The sequence below is a fragment of the Neoarius graeffei genome, chromosome 28 (assembly GCF_027579695.1).
Source record: "Neoarius graeffei isolate fNeoGra1 chromosome 28, fNeoGra1.pri, whole genome shotgun sequence".
In the NCBI taxonomy this organism is placed as follows: domain Eukaryota; kingdom Metazoa; phylum Chordata; class Actinopteri; order Siluriformes; family Ariidae; genus Neoarius; species Neoarius graeffei.
The window spans coordinates 6,573,478-6,592,449 of record NC_083596.1 but is presented as its reverse complement, the minus strand read 5'-3'; the positions used below and the strand labels follow the sequence as shown (position 1 = coordinate 6,592,449).

The following is an 18,972-nucleotide window of genomic DNA, read 5'->3' as shown; positions in this document are numbered from 1 at the left end:
GGGGATGCATCACGTACGCCTAACGGAAACAAAGGGGATGTTGCGCGGATGTATATCGGATGCAGACCGTTCACTGCGCTAGGTGTCCTTCTACATACTCTAGACATACTCCAGACATCCTAAATATACGAGATACATCCCAGATATAAACGCTTTGTCCGTTTTGAATACTTTATATACGAGATGCATACGCTTACATCCTTTCTATTTCCGTGCTACTAACGATGAATAGACGTTTCATGTACCTTATCTTTCCTCCCTCTTTCCGTTTTCAGCTGCAGCGGATGTGAGTTGCGAGGATGCTCAGAGGATGCAGAGAGGATACAGCAGACGTTTAACGGATGATAACGGACATAGAACGTTTGTTGCTCGTATATGTCGCGGATTAACATCGCACACAGCGGAAAGTTCATCCGTTCTAAAAGTTTTGTGCAGCTCAAAACTTTTTGCGCGGATGAAATCACAGTGGACGGATGCTCGATGGATAGAGCGTATGAAGCACGTATGCAATGAGTACACAACGGATGCATAGCGTTTTCCAACGGATGGCAAAGATTTTTTTACGTTTTACATCCTCTTTGCATCTGTAAGTGCAGTGGGACCGGGCCTTAAGACAAGGATTTTTTAAGATGTTACCTTGTTGACAGTTTCGGCAAGAATCTTCCGCCTTCTTCAAAACAGTCACCAGATGTGTCCTGGGGGAGCGACCTGACAGCAGGAGGCGTGAACTACCTGTCAAATTGGGCGGGACGTTCACGCCTCCGTAGCGTAACATCAGCTGATAAGGCACGTCACCACTCGACATCTGGTGACTGTTTTGAAGAAGACGGAAGATTCTCGCCGAAACTGTCAACAAGGTAACATCTTAAAAAATCCTTGTCTTAAGAAACGAACTTAAAATAGCTTTAATAGTTAGACATAATGAACTTCCACTACATAGTACCTCTCCTAGGTTCAAACTGGTACCCTTCTAAGCCATAGCCTGCTTGCAGTGTGTCTTGCGGGATCTCTTTGTATGATTCGACAGAGCTGTCGCTTTCACTTGATGCGCCCGACACCATGATTACACGCTTCTCTCCTCTATTTCGGAGAGTTCCACTAGTGCAGTGGGTAGCGCTGACGTCATGGTCTTTTAAAAATGGCGACTCTTGTGCCGTTTAGCGTATAAAGTATTATATTTACAATTACCAAGATATTTCGTTGTTTTCTAGTATATAAATTTGATAGAATACTTAAGAATACGTTACTTTGTCACATCAGCAATTGTATATATTATATTTGGTACCCCTTTAACAATATAACCAGGAAAGTGATGAAAATCGACGGGACTATTTTTTGTCAGGAAGGCCGCCATAACTCCATCGTGCGTGATGTCATTTTCCGCGAACACAGCGGAGGTGTACAAGTGCATGCTGTACTAGACTACAGTATAATACTATGGTCTAGTGTATTATGGTCAATTTGTTTGCATTTCTGCACAAAAATTATGGCAGTGCAGGATTAGAAAAGGAATCAGAATAAAGTTTATTGCCTGGTTATTTAAAAAAAAAATCTTCCATCCGTTTGATGCGTGACACGGTGTGCTGTTGGTGTTTTGTGGTGAAACAAAGTCACGATCGCGTCTGGCTTCAGTTGTCATTTCTGCCTCGGGTCTCGCTTCTTCCCAGTGATTTTTTTTTTTTCATCCAAGTCCTCCACAAATCCACAATCTTCTGTAAAATGCTCACAGCACAATTTGCTGCTTTTTCCAGGAGTAAAGTTTTCTCACTTTACTTGATGAAGCCACTCGGACAAATGTCTCAGATCCAGGACGGAACGAGGAAGACGTGCAGAATCCTATGTCACACAGCACCACCCTCGTTTTCATCTCCTAATACATCCATCCAATGTATCTGGCTCATCCAGTACGGCCACGCCTGGGAAAACGGCCCAACGGACTGATGTTACAACTTTAACATTTTTTTAAGCTAAAGTTTGCTTAATTTTTTTTTCGTCTAGAACTGGCCTCACCAACACGGTGTCCGCGGGCACCAGGTAGCCCGCCAGGAGCCTGGGAAGCGCCCACGATGGATGTTCTAAAAATAGCCAGTGACTACTGCACTGTTCAAATCATATTTGGTAATCTTTAAAAATAAAAATTATTTTTATTGCTTTCATGTTTTAAGACGGGGCGGCACGGTGGTGTAGTGGTTAGCGCTGTCGCCTCACAGCAAGAAGGTCCGGGTTCGAGCCCCGTGGCCGGCGAGGGCCTTTCTGTGCGGAGTTTGCATGTTCTCCCCGTGTCTGCGTGGGTTTCCTCCGGGTGCTCCGGTTTCCCCCACAGTCCAAAGACATGCAGGTTAGGTTAACTGGTGACTCTAAATTGACCGTAGGTGTGAATGTGAGTGTGAATGGTTGTCTGTGTCTATGTGTCAGCCCTGTGATGACCTGGCGACTTGTCCAGGGTGTACCCCGCCTTTCGCCCGTAGTCAGCTGGGATAGGCTCCAGCTCGCCTGCGACCCTGTAGAACAGGATAAAGCGGCTAGAGATAATGAGATGAGATGAGATGTTTTAAGACGCCTTGACGTTTAATCCAGAAGTATTTTCTAAAAATCCCCCTGACATTTTTTAAAATTAAAATAGACGCCTAATGTAGATAATTTTCTTTGCCTGGTCAAAGTTTAGCCTACTATGCCACCGCGCCAACTCCCCTTTGCATTCAATCCTCAGTCATTAACCCGCCAGTGGATAGAGATCAACACAGTGCGATAAGTTGTAAATTTTCTGTAGAGGTAGTTTTGTAAAAGCGTTTAATTGTGATGTCGGAGAGCAAGAAAAAGAAGACTTACCACTTTCAGGATGAATGGGAGAAAGAGTTCTTCTTTACACAAGTTGGTGAATGTTGTGTGTGTCTGATCTGTGGAGCTGCCATAGCCTTGGCTAAGAGACACAATGTGGAGAGACATTTTTCTACATGCCACAGAACATTGATGCTAGCTACCCTCCAGGCAGCGCGTTGCGTGCTCAAAAGACTCATGACCTCAAGGCAGCTTTGGGCAGACAACGGTCTTTTTTTCACCAAGTCAGCAAAGCAATCAAAAGCAGCTATGGAAGCTTCCTTCAGAGCAGCACGCTACCTGGCTAAGCACAAAAAGGCATTTTTGGACGGAGAGGTGGTCAAAGGGGTGACGTCAGTGGTTGCAGACACTTTGTTTAAAGATCACAAGAATGGGAAGGAGATCCTCGCTGCCATCGTGGATGTTCAGCTCAGTGCCAACACCATCACCAGGAGAGTATCAGTAATGTCCACTAATTTGGTGGAATCATGTACATGAGTACATGCAAGTACTTTAGCATCCAATGTGACGAGTCGGTGGATAAAACCAGCATGGTGCAGCTGATGGTCTTCATCAGAATGGTGTTCAGTGATTTCACTGTGAAGGAGATGCTTACTTTGCTGCCCCTGAAAACCACAACAAGGGCTGTTGACATCTACAAGGCCATAAAGCGCTATTTTACAGAGGAAAAACATCCCACTTCAAAAGTTGGTATCGGTAACTACTGATGGAGCCCCGCCAATGACCGGCCGTCATTCTGGTCTTACTGCGTGCTGCAGAAGCAATCCAGATTTTCCCCGTTTCCTCAATTACCACTGTATCATCCATCAGCAGGCAATTTGTGCCAAAGTGATGGGTTTTGATCACGTCATGACTCCGGTAGTGAAGATTGTCAACAGTATCCGTGCGAATACCACACAACACCGCGCATTCAAACTTCTTCTGGAGGAGCTGTCAGCTGAGTATGGTGACCTCTTGCTGCACACAGAGATATGATGGCTCAGCAGGGGTCGAGTTCTGCAGCGCTTTTTGTCACTTCTGGACGAAATCAAAGAGTTCATGGAATCCAGAGGGCAGGACACGACTTTGCTCTGGGACACTGAGTGGGTGCTTGACCTTGCCTTTCTGACAGACATGACAAGGAAACTGAATCACTTGAACTACCGGTATGAACTGCAAGGCAAAGGTAAGACTGTACCGGACATGATCAGTGCTGTGAATGCATTCAGAGCAAAGTTGAACATTTTCTCTGCGCATTTGCAAAGTAAGAAATTTCTGCACTTTCCATCTGTGCAGTCAGTTTTGAATGGAAATGCCCCTGCATCTGTAGCCTTAGACTGGGCTGTAGAAAAGTACACCCAGCTAATATCTAGGCTTGGGCAAGAGTTTGAAGAAAGATTTCATGACTTTGATAGACTGCAGCCTTGTGTTGGATTCACTGCTCATCCTTTCATGCAATGTGACATCACATACATTTCTGAACAACTAGGTGAAATATTCAACTTGAATGCTGATGAGATTGAAATGGAAATCATTACGCTGCAAAACGACGTTACTCTCAAAGCCCACCATAGCCTGGGCCCGCCCATCCTAAGCGTGACGCAACATGAGGGCCTGTTGCGAGCTTAGTCTGGCCAGGCAAGCTATCTACAGCTCTTCCAAGCTCCCGAAAAATCGGAAACCAATCAACTTTGAGCATCTCCAACGGCCCTGGGTAGAGGCGTGTTCAAGGCAGTGACATAGTAGAACTGCGACCGGAAGCCATAGATTGTTTACAGAATCTATGCCGGAAGCGCTTCATTCACTAGAAACATTACGAACATGGAGCAAGTTCTCATTGAAAACGGAGCAAAGAGCAGCCCTGGAGGTATTTATTGAAAGGAAGGACGTTTTCGCCTTGCTCCCGACCGGCTTCGGTAAGAGTTTAATCTACCAGTTATCCCCGTCGCGTCACATACATCAGAGGAAAGAGTGATGTGATTGGTTTAAGCTTCATCACAGCCTTTTCTGGCTTCAACCAGTAGCAAACTGAGGCATTTCAGGGAGGCGGGTCAACCACGGGCTCTGGGAAACGGTTGGGCTTAATATCTTGGCCAAACCAATAGCTCGTAGAGCTTTGCAGTCGCGTTAGCCAGACTAAGCCCACCAGGGATCCTCAAACTTCTGGTGTCTTGTGGACTCAGAAAAATACAAAAGGTGCGCACACAGTAGCCTTGAAAGTTGCGTCTGTTTGGTTCGACGTATCTCTGAGAGTCAGCTTTTTCTAACATGAATTTCATTAAAAACAAACACAGAACTTGCTTAACCGATCTACAGCTTGAAGATTCACTCAGAGTTGCTGTGTCAAGCTACAGCCCTGACTACAGGGCACTGGTGGACTCCAATGCAGTGTCCGGCTTCCCACTAGGAACCATTCTCATGCAAAAATCAATGCATGAAGCACATTTTAAATCTTAGAAGAATATTAAGAGAATGCTAAGAGAATGATTTCTTGAATGTTATGAATCTGCAATAAGGTGAAATCATTTAAGGATGCAGTTAAGAGTTTCAGCTTGTACGCTGTGCTCGAAGTGCGAGTGTTATATTACTGTTGCAGTGCAGTTTTCTAAGGAATGGATTTTGAATAGTTTTAACTTTCACAGAACTGTTGTGTGTTGAAAAGGGAAAATTATCACCTTTTATTATTGCGCCTTTGGCATTTCCAGACCTGTTTTTATCTAACAGCTTTTAATTGCAGTGAGAATATCAGAATGTTTTTTTTGTGTGTGTAGAATTCTAAAAGAGGGCAAATGTACTTTCCCAACATAAGATTACAAGAAACAACAAAATACAACAGAATATGTTCATCTCATCTCATCTCATCCATTATCTCTAGCCGCTTTATCCTTCTACAGGGTCGCAGGCAAGCTGGAGCCTATCCCAGCTGACTACGGGCGAAAGGCGGGGTACACCCTGGACAAGTCGCCAGGTCATCACAGGGCTGACACATACACACAGACAACCATTCACACTCACATTCACACCTACGCTCAATTTAGAGTCACCAGTTAACCTAACCTGCATGTCTTTGGACTGTGGGGGAAACCGGAGCACCTGGAGGAAACCCACGCGGACACGGGGAGAACATGCAAACTCCACACAGAAAGGCCCTCGTCGGCCACGGGGCTCGAACCCAGGACCTTCTTGCTGTGAGGCGACAGCGCTAACCACTACACCACCGTGCTGCCCAGAATATGTTCATTATTATCATTATTAACTTATTAGCATTAGCGAATAAGGGTTAGCTTAATTAAACTTTGGAATTTGCAAAAAAAAAGTTGGTAATTCCTAACAGTATTGATATGTTGAGATTATGATTATTCATAATTAAAATGTTCATATTAAAATGTGGGTGGCACGGTGGTGTAGTGGATAGTGCTGTCGCCTCACAGCAAGAAGGTCCGGGTTCGAGCCCCGTGGCCGGCGAGGGCCTTTCTGTGCAGAGTTTGCATGTTCTCCCCGTGTCCGCGTGGGTTTCCTCCGGGTGCTCCGGTTTCTCCCACAGTCCAAAGACATGCAGGTTAGGTTAACTGGTGACTCTAAATTGAGCGTAGGTGTGAATGTGAGTGTGAATGGTTGTCTGTGTCTATGTGTCGGCCCTGTGATGACCTGACGACTTGTCCAGGGTGAACCCCGCCTTTCACCCGTAGTCAGCTGGGATAGGCTCCAGCTTGCCTGCGACCCTGTAGGACAGGATAAAGCGGCTAGAGATAATGAGATGAGATGAGATATTAAAATGCCAGTTTCTATTCCTTGATTGTTGTTAATTAAAAGCATATGATCCTACATAGTCTTATTTTAAAGGGATGTTAAGGCTTTTATTTATTTTAAGTAAATTATTTTGAATGACTAGGCCTCCATACAGTTTCTCATCCTTCGGGTAGCCCTCAGTCCCAGAAAAGTTGGAGACCCCTGGTCTAGAACATCTTGTATTAATGTATCATGAGGACCTTTCATAACCTCATCATTTCAAAATTTCCTGGTTAATCGCTTTAAGGCACTCGTTCTAGTATGTTATGTTATTGTTTCTACACATTACACATAAACACACTTTAAAACTGTGTGTAATATTTTATGTGAGGATGTTTAATTTGCAATTCTGGAAGGAGTCTCCAGTTCCAGAGTCAGAGGTAAAGCTGTAACTTTTTCAGGATAGAGGAATGTATGCTTTCCAGTTTCTTATTAAGATGACAAGCTGTGGATTTTTATTTTTGGGCCTTATTTCTGTCAAAAGAGAGGAAAACTTCTGATGTACAAAAGTAAATCTTTTTTTATATATAATTAAAAAAATGTAAGCATTGGCAAATTACTTCCTTAGGAACTTTTCTTTTCAAATCATAATTTTTTCGTCTTAATTCTTTACTCTTATACTTTGGCGCATTATTGTAAAAAGTGTAAACAGAATTTATGCTGATTTATATTGTATTTTCACAGATTGTACATTACACGTGTATCAATGTGTTGGAAGGAGTTTTTTTTTCTTGATTTAAAATGATAAAGCCTCAAAATAATATTTTTCTGAAAATTTTTTGGAAATAAATATCAATCAATATTTCAACATAGTGCACAAAAATTATGACAGGTTTATTATTTTAGCACTTTTTTTTGGCAGCTCTACATTACACATATATCAGAAGTGAAGTCAGAAATTCAAACGAAAGCTTATTATGACATCTCATTCACTCTAGCAAAATTCACTTTGGTTGAAAAACAGTGCCTCGATTCCGGGCTTTTAGGAGAGACGTTAGAGTTTCCTCCCTCTTTTATTTTCTTATCTCGTGACAGAAAGCGGCGAAGCGGAAAAGAAAGGAGGCGACGCTGGGGCAGTCGAGGATGCTGTTTAGTTAAAAGGAAAGCAAAAGCACTCATTTGGACGTAGATTAGTTATCGTGATGTTTGTCTGGTAAAGGTTTCCATTTAAATGCGCCCGGTGGTTATTTTGCATAGCTCCCCTGCAATTTGTCTCTGCTCAGGATGCGTCGTCTGCCATCTCGCCGTAATGTCAGGTAATTGGCAGGGGGTGTCTCCGTCGGACGCGTCTGTTTGCTGCAGCAACCCCTCATGCCAATGTAGACAGGACAGAGACTTGGAGTGGAAAACGCAGATTCACTGACGCTTTATCAGAAAGCATAGAGACTTGTTCGGAACTGCTTTTGCGTTGGAAGGGTGCCAAAACTTTTACACACTTTTTTTTTTTTTAAGTATGGTATGGACAAAAATGGTACAAGCAAATCTCGACTTTTCCTCCATCATGCCCAGTGTGTATAAGAAGTCACTTGATATGATGCCTCGATGTGGTTTAGAGCTCATCTTCATTGTAATAACACCAGATTTACTGTGGGTTTTTTTTCCCCTCACAGACTCATGCTCCTTCTGACCTCTATCTGATGACCAAGAACCCTGAAGACTCTCCGAATACACCAGATGTGCTGGAGATAGAGTTTAGCAAAGGTGTGTGTGTGTGTGTGTGTGTGTGTGTGTGTGTGTGTGTGTTGCCCCATCAGTCAGCCACATGATGAGAGTCAGATCTCCTGCTGTGTCGTGATATTGACCAATCTTCAGTCCTACTAGCCTCAGTCCAGTCACTCTGACACACTTACAGCTCCAAATACACTCCTGAGATAAAAACATGGGCACTAATGTCAGTCATTGGCTGCGGAATGTTCCGGAACAAAAACGGTCAAGAAAAATGAACCAGTTTGGACGGGAGAGAAGATTTTCAACACTTCAGCAATCACACACAGGTTCAGTTTGATCGATAGTCAGTGTGTCGTGGGCTTAAGATGATTCTTTACACCCTGAGAAAGGCACTATATAAATTAAAATTATTATTATTATTATTAGTAGTAGTAGTAAGAGGAGGAGGAGCACTATAATATGCGTTGTGCGTTGACCAAAAACATTGCATCATTACAACTGTTACCATAGTACCTACTTACCTGCTGAGCGTTTGGTATGAGTCATTGCTTCTGTGTACAGACTTTCAGACATCAGGACATAAAAACGTTAGTGTCTTTTATATTGCAAGCGCTTAATCTGTGCCAAATATATCACAGCACTCAGAAGGTGTTGATTAATTTTCTATCACAGCATGCCTCTGGTAGTAGTTCTCCAACCTCAAATCAGAAAAAGTTGGGACGGTATGGAAAATGCAAATAAAAAAAGAAAGCAGTGATTTCTAAATTTGCTTTGACTTGTATTTCATTGCAGACAGAATGAACCCCGAAATTTCATGTTTTGTCTGGACAAGTTCGTTTCATTTGTTAATATACGTCCATTCCTGCATTTCAGTTTCAGGCCTGCAAGACATTCCAAAAAAAGTTGTAACGGGGGTAAGTTAGGGTTAGTAATGAGGTAAAACAATTAAAGCGAGACGGCCTTTCGATTTCATAAAATCGGTGAACTTTAGTTCCCTCTGAAATGTGGTAATTGTGATATATGTTTATTTCTGTAATATCTCACAAAATATCAGGCCATTCTGTGGCTGGGAGGTTATTTAATTTGAGGGGATTAAAGCAAATAATGTGCATGAAATCGCTCGCTTTGCGCAGTCATGCACACGTTTACCTTCTTCTTCTTTTGGGTTTTACGGCAGCTGGCATCCACAGTGTTGCATTACTGCCATCTACAGGTTTACCTTTGAGCGTGCACTGACAGTTCCATCATTCTGTCACTAAACGAACAGCTGATCACACCGAGGTGCTCGCTGACCGCCGATATTTATTACTCTGGTCCTGCGTTTCCTTTCGTTCGTATATAACATAATGTCTTCTCGCTTTCGTTACTGTAGTCGGTCTTTCATGTTTCATTCGCACACTCACATCCTCCATTTTTCTCTCCTGTTTCAAATTTGCATCCCACAATGCCTTGCATGAACAGGGAAAGCCCACCACGTGATGCATGATGTAGTATCTTGTATTGGGTCATGGTGAAGCAGGAAAAAATAGCGGAGAATTCAGAGCCATGTGGCCTTAAATTCATTAATTGTTCTGTTAGAAAAATAAAATAAAATTAGAAGTCTGTGCTTCGAACTCAGTAGCTTTCGGTCTACTAAAGAAAAATAATTGGATGTCAGGGAAAATTCTTTTTATGACCTACACTTGAAAAATCTGAAAGTCAGTCTACCTTTAAATAACGATGAAATTTGAAACCAGTGATTATCAACTGAGGAGCAAAGACTGGCCAAGGACCTCCAGTTGGTTAGCAAATGTGTGAGAAAATTATTGAAAATGTTTAAAAACAATGTTCCTCAAAAAAAGATGGGAAGAGATTTGGATATTTCACCCTCTACACTGCATAATATCATTAAACGATTCAAGGAATCTGGAGGAATTTTGGTGTGTAAAGGGCAAAGGGCTCAAGCCTAATCCGAACGCCTGTGATCTCCGATTACTCAGACAGCACTGCATCAAGAACCGTCATTCATCTATAGCTGAGAGAACCACATGGGCTCAGGATTACTTTGGCAAACCTTTGTGAAGCTACAATACAGAGTTACATCCAGAAAGACCAGTTAAAACTTGACTGTGCAAAAAGGAAACCTTATGTTAACTGTGTCCAGAAGCACCATCGACTTCTCTGGGCTCGGAGGCATCTGGGACGGACCATCACACAGTGGAAACATGTATTATTGTTAGACGAATCAGTATTCAAGGTCTTTATTGGAAGAAATGGACACCGTGTGCTCTGAAGATGAAAAGGACCATCCAGACCGTTACCAGGAACAAGTCCAAAAGTCAGGGTGTGACATGATACGGGGTTGTGTCAGTGCCCTTGGCAAAGGTAACTTACGCTTCAATGATGTAGCATTAATGCAGAAAAGTACATTGAGATTTTGGAGCAACATATGCTGCCTTCAAGATGACGTCTTTTCCAGGGAGATTTCAACAAGACAATGCAAAATCACATTCTGCACACATTACAAAAGTGTGGCTGTGGAAGAAGAGGGCGTGTCCCCTCCATCCTCAATAGAGAATGTGTGGATAATTTAAAAATGAAAAATATGACCGTGATGACCCCGAACTGTTACACACCTTAAAGGAGATACGCAGAACCATGGCCTCACTTTTTGTTTATAAATGCCTTGAGACCTCAAGAATGGCACAGGAATAGTTTTAAACGTTAACAATAAATCTAATATAGTAATTTTTACGATTAAAATGATTCATTATAGGTAGCGGTCTGAGTGAATGACCTTGACATCTGTGACGTCACTGCAGGAAGGCTATCGGTCTCATTACCATTTTCGCTATACTAAAACACAGAGCTGACTGCAACTTCAATCCTCCATTTTGAGCTAATTTATCGCCATGCCACGTAGATGTGTTGCTGGCCGGCGCAGCAACACGACAGAAGGTGGATTTATGTTGCATTCATGGCCCAAGAATATTCAAACTGCAAAGATTTGGACGCGTTTTGCGAGAAATTCATGGATTGGACGCCTACGAAGTGGTCTCTCCTCTGCTCTGCACATTTTACTGAGGACTCATATGAAACCTCTGATCTGCTGAGGAGTGTTGGCTATAAGCCTGTGTTGAAAGAGGGTGCAGTATCAACAATTAAAGGAAAATAAAACTACAAGAAAAGGAAAGTAAGTTCAATTGCACCAGTTCTCCCAGAGCGTGAGCCAAGCAGTAATGGTGGAGTACTCAGTATGGAGAATGAGTGAATCAGTCATCAGATTTCTCCGCTGGATATGCTTGCCTCAGCAGCAATATCTCGCGCTTACGTGGAAGAAGTGAATGAACAAAGAACTGAAAGTTAGATTGTTTCAAAACAATCGGCCACAAGCTCGGCCTTCAGGAAGCGAGAACACAGATGAGTAAGATGCGACACTCATTTGGTTACATAACAACAACAACAACAACAACAACACTTGTTTACCTGCATTTAGATTAATACATGTAACTTGTATTGTGTGTTTAAGTTACCGGTATAAGATTATTTAATTTGCTTCAGAATGTGATCGTCTCAGTTCATCTGATTGTTTAATTAGCGTTTTACGTTTTATCAGTGCAAATGCATGCATGTACATGTATGTTGCACAAGTTATAACACCTATCCTGTTTTAATGAGATTCACATGAGACTGTCAGTTCAATTCCGTCCAATTCTCTAGACGGCTTTGTTCTCTGGCTTTATTTCATAAGGTGGGGGCCTCCGTGGCTGACGTGTTACTATCGGATTCACTTTCCGATGGTTCGAACTGATACGGTTCTACATGTATAGCAGTAGCATGTACACACACTCCAATTTCAGGACTATCACAGTCTGATGTATTACTGTCTGAGGAATCTGAAGAAACTCCAATAAATCCGAATGAAGAGGCCATTGCAACCACTCTCGCCTGCCGAGTCTGGCTTTGGTCTGTAGCACCGGTTCCCACTGTGACGTCACCCACTCAGGACTGGCTGGCTCAGCGGGGCAGCTCGAATGCCAACTTTGTGGTCGATTTTAACTCTCAAAAATGCATTTTTTTAAAATTCCCAATTATGCAACATACAAGAGTCAAGGATGGCGATACTATCCACTCAGAAATGTATTTAAAAATAAAGGTTCTGCGTATCTCCTTTAAGACCTGTTTACAGGAAGAATGGAACAAAAGGCTTTACTGTCCCAACTTTTTTTGAAATGTGTTGCAAAATCAGAATTGAAATGTGTTTTATTTTGGAAAAAAAAAAACTTGAGGTAAAACATGAAATAATGTGCTGTTGTATTATTTTGAGTGCAATACAGGTCAAAGATTATTTACAAATAATTTTCAGTTTAATTTCAATTTCAACATACCGTACATCCTTTTTTCTGATTTGGGGTTGGAGCTATAACATAAATGATTTAAATTAACGCGCGTGCTCGAATACGTTATCGCTTGTATAGTAACAAACCAAACACATGAACTTGAATAGCAGGCGCTACACAATACGTTTATTATTCGGTTTAGATTATGGATTAGTGGAAGGAGCCTCCAGTGTCAATCTGTTTTCATCACAGGAAAGTTTTCAGGATGGAGGAGTTTCTCGGTAACATCACAAGCTGTTTTTTTTTTTAAATTGTTGTTTTTTTATTGTTTATTTTTTATTATTGCCATCACATGGCGTCCGTCGTCCGTCCATCCATCCATAATTCACAAAAATCGCTACTCCTCCCTAAGTTTGAATGGATTTTGATTCTGATTGTTTTGTTTGGAAGATCTAATCAGTCTGCACAAAAGTCACTCCCTGGTTTTGTGATTTCTCATTAACAAGTTGCTAATTAGGCTGGTTAACGAACTTTCAGGAAAATCGCTACTCCTCTTGGAGTTTTCACTGGATTTTGATTGTTTTGTTTGGAAGATCAAATCATTCTTATTGTTCTCATGAAGAGCAGCTTGGCTAATTATAAACTAGTCCGGTTTCTCATGGTCCAGCCGTGTGAGCTACCGCGTCACTGACGCTCTGCTTTTAATTATCTTATTAACTTTGAGAGAAAAAAGAGAGGCTGGTGATAGAACAACTGTTTGTAGCTGCTGTAATGTAAGTGATAACACGACCGAACTTGTTTAGTGGACATTTCACAACATTACATGTAACGATAAACTGGTAAAACGTGACACGTCAGTAATTAATTTTAAAAAATTGTAATCGATGGCAAATTTCTGTGATATCAGAGGAATAAAACACTTTAAGCCGTGCTGTTATAGGTAAATAAACTGATTTGTGTCAGTCCACCAATCAGTCAATGTTGATTATTTTCCTGTAACAGCACGACTCATGGTGTGTTATATTTTACTAATATCAGAAGAGCACTCGCATTGATTTGATTGCGCTCTGTTATGACGCAAAAAAAACGTTAACAATTTATTAACAGGAACATGTTAAGTAATTAAAATTAACTAAAAGAATTATGGACGAGTGCTGAAGCACGATGGAGCAAACTCGGATAAATTTCCCATTCTTTAGCCGTTCTGTATGAAAAAGTTCCACAAATCTTGAGAAGTTAAACCAACTGCATGGCAAACCGAAGGAACTGCATTTTTTTTTTCCTCCCCAAGCTTACTCCGAGTTTCCAGTGAACTGATTGGATCAGACAGTGATGTCATTGTGTTGTTTAAGCGAGTCTATGATCCTTTTCTGATCAGTATTCATAGATTTTAGTCACCTCCATTTAGTGTTCATGAGAAAAGCTGGTTTACTGACAAAGCACAAAAGATCCAACCCCCCCCCCAACCCTCCGTCCTGTAAAAAAGAAAAACCTTCTCGCCTTTTTTATGGTCCTTTTTTTTATTATTCTCTTCTTTCTTTTCTTCTCGCTTACTTTCTCAGCGCTTGCTTTCTCATCGATTAAAAAGAATTTTTAACTACTAAACCTTTTTCCTCTTGTCATTTTACAAGCCTGGCCCCTCCCTTTTGCTTTTCCACATCTTGCACTCACTCACTCTGGGAGTGAAATAAAAGAGAGAGAGAGAATGACAGAGATAGGGCCCGAGGAAGGGGAAAAGAGAGGAAAAATGTAAAGCTTTAATTTTTCCTACAACTGTGTCTGCCGTGTCTTTGTACTATTCTGAGGAGAGGCCGAGGCAGAGAAAAGGACCTGCACGCTGATAGACACTGGGGAGGGGGGCATCCGAGAGACTCCCGCGTTCTCGCTGTGCTTTAATTTATTTGAACTTTTAATCTAATTATTAACTATTTTCACTGATCCCTGGCATTGTCACGCAGGCGAGGTCTGCTCTCTCGGGGCGCCCTTGCACCCTTCGGGGCGCTCCCAGGATATGGGAATGGGGCGTCTGACAAAGGAACATGTCTGAAAATATTTTGTCAAGTCCCTTTTTTACGTGTCATTCTAACAGGGCTTTTACACCCACAGCCGAGAAAGGGCAACCCGAACCGCTCCATTCGACCGTGATTGGCAACTGCAAGCATGCTAAATGCTAATGAGGCTCCCAGATGCATAGAAAAGGGGGAGTAGGCGGATAAGGGTAGAAAACGATCAGCACTTTTTTTTCTTACTTCTCCCTGTTCAAAAGAGTCCTCGAGCCTTCTCTTGTCTTTCTTCCAGTCGCTCCAGATCTCCACCCTAAGCCTGGTCTATTGCATCGTTTCCACCTTTGGCCTCCGAGTTGCTCATTTCATGCTATGAATAAGAAGCCTATTGACAGTGATTTATTTATGGGGCTCCAAAGGATGTGGGGTGAAAGGAGCAAGAGCTGGACCAGGCATGGTGGCTCTGGGATAGTGTTAGTCAGTGCCAGGGTGTTCAACTGTGTCCTATTTGTCTTTTTTTTTTTTTTTTTTTTAAACCATGAATGTCTTTCATGTAGAGAGGCGGTGAAAGCATCCAAACTCATGACTCGTGTAAAAGTGCAATTACAAATCAAAATAAATCCTGTGGTAAAAATCTAAGCTTAATTATTCACTCAACAACAGAAAACTGAAAGGGTTAAAAATCCACCCTGATTGACCTGCATATTAATCTTTATAATTAACACGTCATCGAAGGTATATTTTATAATGAAATTCTTAGTTATTGTTTTAGTTTAAACCAGGGCTTTGAACCGGTTCAAGGAACGAAAACGAAAACCAGGAACTTTTCTATTTCACATGGAACAGAAACGAAACCAGAAACTTTATTATTTTTTATGTTCCGGAACAGAAATGCTTTTTAAAAATAATGTTAACCGGTTAATACCGGTTTTTATTTCGTTCCTCAAAGTTTCCGTAGCCTACAAATAAAGTTATTCTTCTCCTGCGCAAGTTTCTATGACCCGCTGGGGTTCACTTCCTGTGTGACGTTCGCTGACTGAATGGAGAGAGCGGGAGGGTGGACTACTATCACGTCTCCACTTCTTAAATAAGAGGTAAATATTGCAGTCTATCATTATTCAAAAACGTCAGTTTCAAACACGATATCAATATATTTGTCCACGTTAATGAGAGGCTCGCGAACATTAAATGACGTTAACCTCTGTTAGCCTATCAATGCATAGGGCCTGACTAGCCTTTGGTAACACACTAAACGAATTATCTTTCATTTTTGGCACTTTTTCTGTTTGTGTAGATGGGAAGACATACTGAGAATCCAAATCGCCAACATTTGAAATAATTGTTTTGAATTATTTCTTGTCTTATTTAATGAAGGTTGTAATAAAATTAGCCTACATTTGGCTTAAGCTGGATGAGACAGACATAATTTTATAGCCATTTGTTAAACAGCTGACAGGGAACGTAATTAACCATTCCGGGAACGAAATTTTTTTGTTCTAACCGGTTCGGGAACGTCTGTTTAATGGTGGAACCCAAAACTGGAAACGTTAAAATTCCGTTTCTGTTCGGAACGAACCAATAGGAAAAAAATTCTGGTTCAAAGCCCTGGTTTAAACTGTTTCAACTAACTGCTGATAGTGGCACCAGTGGGATTTAACCCTCACCTCATCTCTGCCTAAAGAGAACGATGCAGCGGCGCTTTAATAAGTTGATCTTTAGCTTGTCACCTCATAGAGCGAGTCTCAGCTGTAACTCAGCGTAACTGTGCCTTAGAGCTGCACTCAATTCTGGCACATTGCTGGAAATGTAACGTTGGCCTTAAAGTCTCCACCATTGGATTTCTCCGTAATATGACTATGAAGATTTCTGGAAAATCCTGAACTGAAACCTACAGCTAAGTCTAACTAGCAACAACGTTATTCCTAATCACTCAAAAGCAGTAGCAAACCGTTACTATTAGAGCTGGGACTTGAGCTCAACCAAAACTTCGCCAGACAAGGGATTAGCAGCAGGCTGCCAGGTCGCTCCGTTGTGTGTAGCTGTCGATGTTGATTTTAAAAGTAGCTAAGTAAGTTACATAGGGAAATGAAAACTTAAGTCTGAGTGAAAAATACTGTAGTGAGCGTGCAGCATGGAAGAAGAGTCTGGAGACAGAAATCTTAGTTTCTCGGTCGTTAGCCTGTGCTACTTGCTCTCGATAGATAGCACTGACCGCTTTATTAGCATCCGCTAACACTACTGATGAACGCTACACCGGCTGGAAGGTGACTTCACTGCTGTACTGATGGCTCGTGTTGGCCTTTGAGAAGGCCGTGGGTGGTGCATTTTTGGTTCCTCCCTCCTACTATAAATCAACATCTGATTGGTTAATTAATTAATCTGTCCCTTCCTACATAAACATACACTGCCATGGCCTTCTGTCCCGGCAATGAAGTCCTAACCAGTGAATGAGCCAGCTCTAAACTCTTCTCAGCCGAGAGACAACAAACAAACAAAAAATCTCATTTCTCATTAGATAACTATTTTTTTAAAGGTTTTTTTGGGCTTTTTTTTTCACCTTTATTGGATAGGACAGTGTAGAGACAGGAAATGAGTGGGAGAGAGATGGGGAGGGATCAGGAAATGACCTCGGGTCGGAATCGAACCCAGGTACCCAGATTTATGGTATGGCGCCTTATCCACCTGAGCCATGACGCCCCCATTAGATAACTATTTTAATGTTTTCAGGACAGTAATCCTTTCATTCCTGAATCAAATTTGATAGAAAATGAGGCCAAATTAGAAGAGAATAATTATAACAAACTTATGAAAAATTAAAGAATAAAATAAATATAACGTTTGAAATGCTGATATGTTTGGGCTTCTCTGAACGCCTAGAAGGCCCTGACGGTTCCTTTCTGCTCAAATGCAATGCTAGCTAGCATGATAATCAAACTAGCTGAATGCTAATGCTAATACTTCCACAATACAAACTGCTGTGATAAATACAAAGTGTGCATTATGATGGGTATTGGGTCTCATTCTTGCTGTCACATCTGTTAAAGTTTGAATCTGAAACTATTACTGTCTCTCACTATCGTTCTCTCTCTCTCTCTAAAGAGGACATGGTGACACAATAGATGGAGTGTGTAATTAAATTACCGAAGGCTCTGCTCACAATTTCACAGCCTTAAGACGAGTAAAGCTTTTGAATTTTAAGTGCTTTTCTTCCGTGCTGCTATTCACCTCTTCCCACCACTCCTCCCAAATCACTCGATCCCTCCTCCAGATCTCTCCGGCTCTGTATTAAGTTTACTTTTTTTTCCCCCCAAGCCAAATTGGCTGGTTTTGACCATTTGGAAGAGAAAAAGCTCAGACTAAGAACTCTAACTTGTCCAGGAACTCGTACCAGTTGGCTCATTAGATTCATTGGCTGGGATTTTTTTTTCTTTTTTAAATAAATTTGCATCACAGATGCTTAAAAATGTCAGTCATCAGTTCTAAAGATCACTTATTACTTGTAATGTTGAAGTCATTGGCTTTCTAAAGAAGTTCATTTCAGTACGTAAGCTAGTCAGGTGATTTATTATATGAAGTATAATGTATGAGGTCATAATATAATAATACAGAGACTCCGAAATGTCAGGAACCACTTCATCTCATCTCATTATCTCTAGCCGCTTTATCCTGTTCTACAGGGTCGCAGGCAAGCTGGAGCCTATCCCAGCTGACTACGGGCGAAAGGCGGGGTTCACCCTGGACAAGTCGCCAGGTCATCACAGGGCTGACACATAGACACAGACAACCATTCACACTCACATTCACACCTACGCTCAATTTAGAGTCACCAGTTAACCTAACCTGCATGTCTTTGGACTGTGGGGGAAACCGGAGCACCCGGAGGAAACCCACGCGGACACGGGGAGAACATGCAAACTCCGCACAGAAAGGCCCTCGCCGGCCACGGGGCTCGAACCCGGACCTTCTTGCTGTGAGGCGACAGCGCTAACCACTACACCACCGTGCCGCCCCCAGGAACCACTTATTTTTAATTTTTTTTTTTTTTTGTTACAGGTGAAAAATCAAACAAATGAAACAAAAACATCAAATAAATGATATTTGTTCTTTGCAGAAAAAAAAATGCCTTTAGCTTTTTTTTTTTTTGCCAGGTTTCTAGTATGTACAGTACTGTGCAAAAGTTTTCGTCCCCCCATTTTTTTTTCCGTACAAGCTTCGTTATAGATTTCTATTTTATGACTTCTACATTACCGAGTCAAAACATCACAAAAACTTTTTAGAGTTAGTTTCCAGCACAAAATTAAATGTTACAGAAAATAAAGTGTTTGTATCTGAGCAGTGTATTCCATAAGAGCACTTTTCAGATTTAAAAAGAAAAC

At 41.7% G+C, this 18,972-nt stretch overlaps 1 protein-coding gene across 2 annotated transcripts in view; it reads left to right on the top strand.

Annotated features, from left to right (window-relative positions):
- Window positions 1–18,972, top strand: part of ass1 (argininosuccinate synthase 1) — an 89,796-nt gene that overhangs the window by 46,064 nt on the left and 24,760 nt on the right. For both annotated transcript variants that reach the window (XM_060912984.1, XM_060912983.1), the window contains exon 9: window positions 8,217–8,307. In XM_060912984.1, coding sequence (XP_060768967.1) covers window positions 8,217–8,307 — 91 coding nt within the window. The remainder of the gene's footprint in view (window positions 1–8,216; window positions 8,308–18,972) is intronic.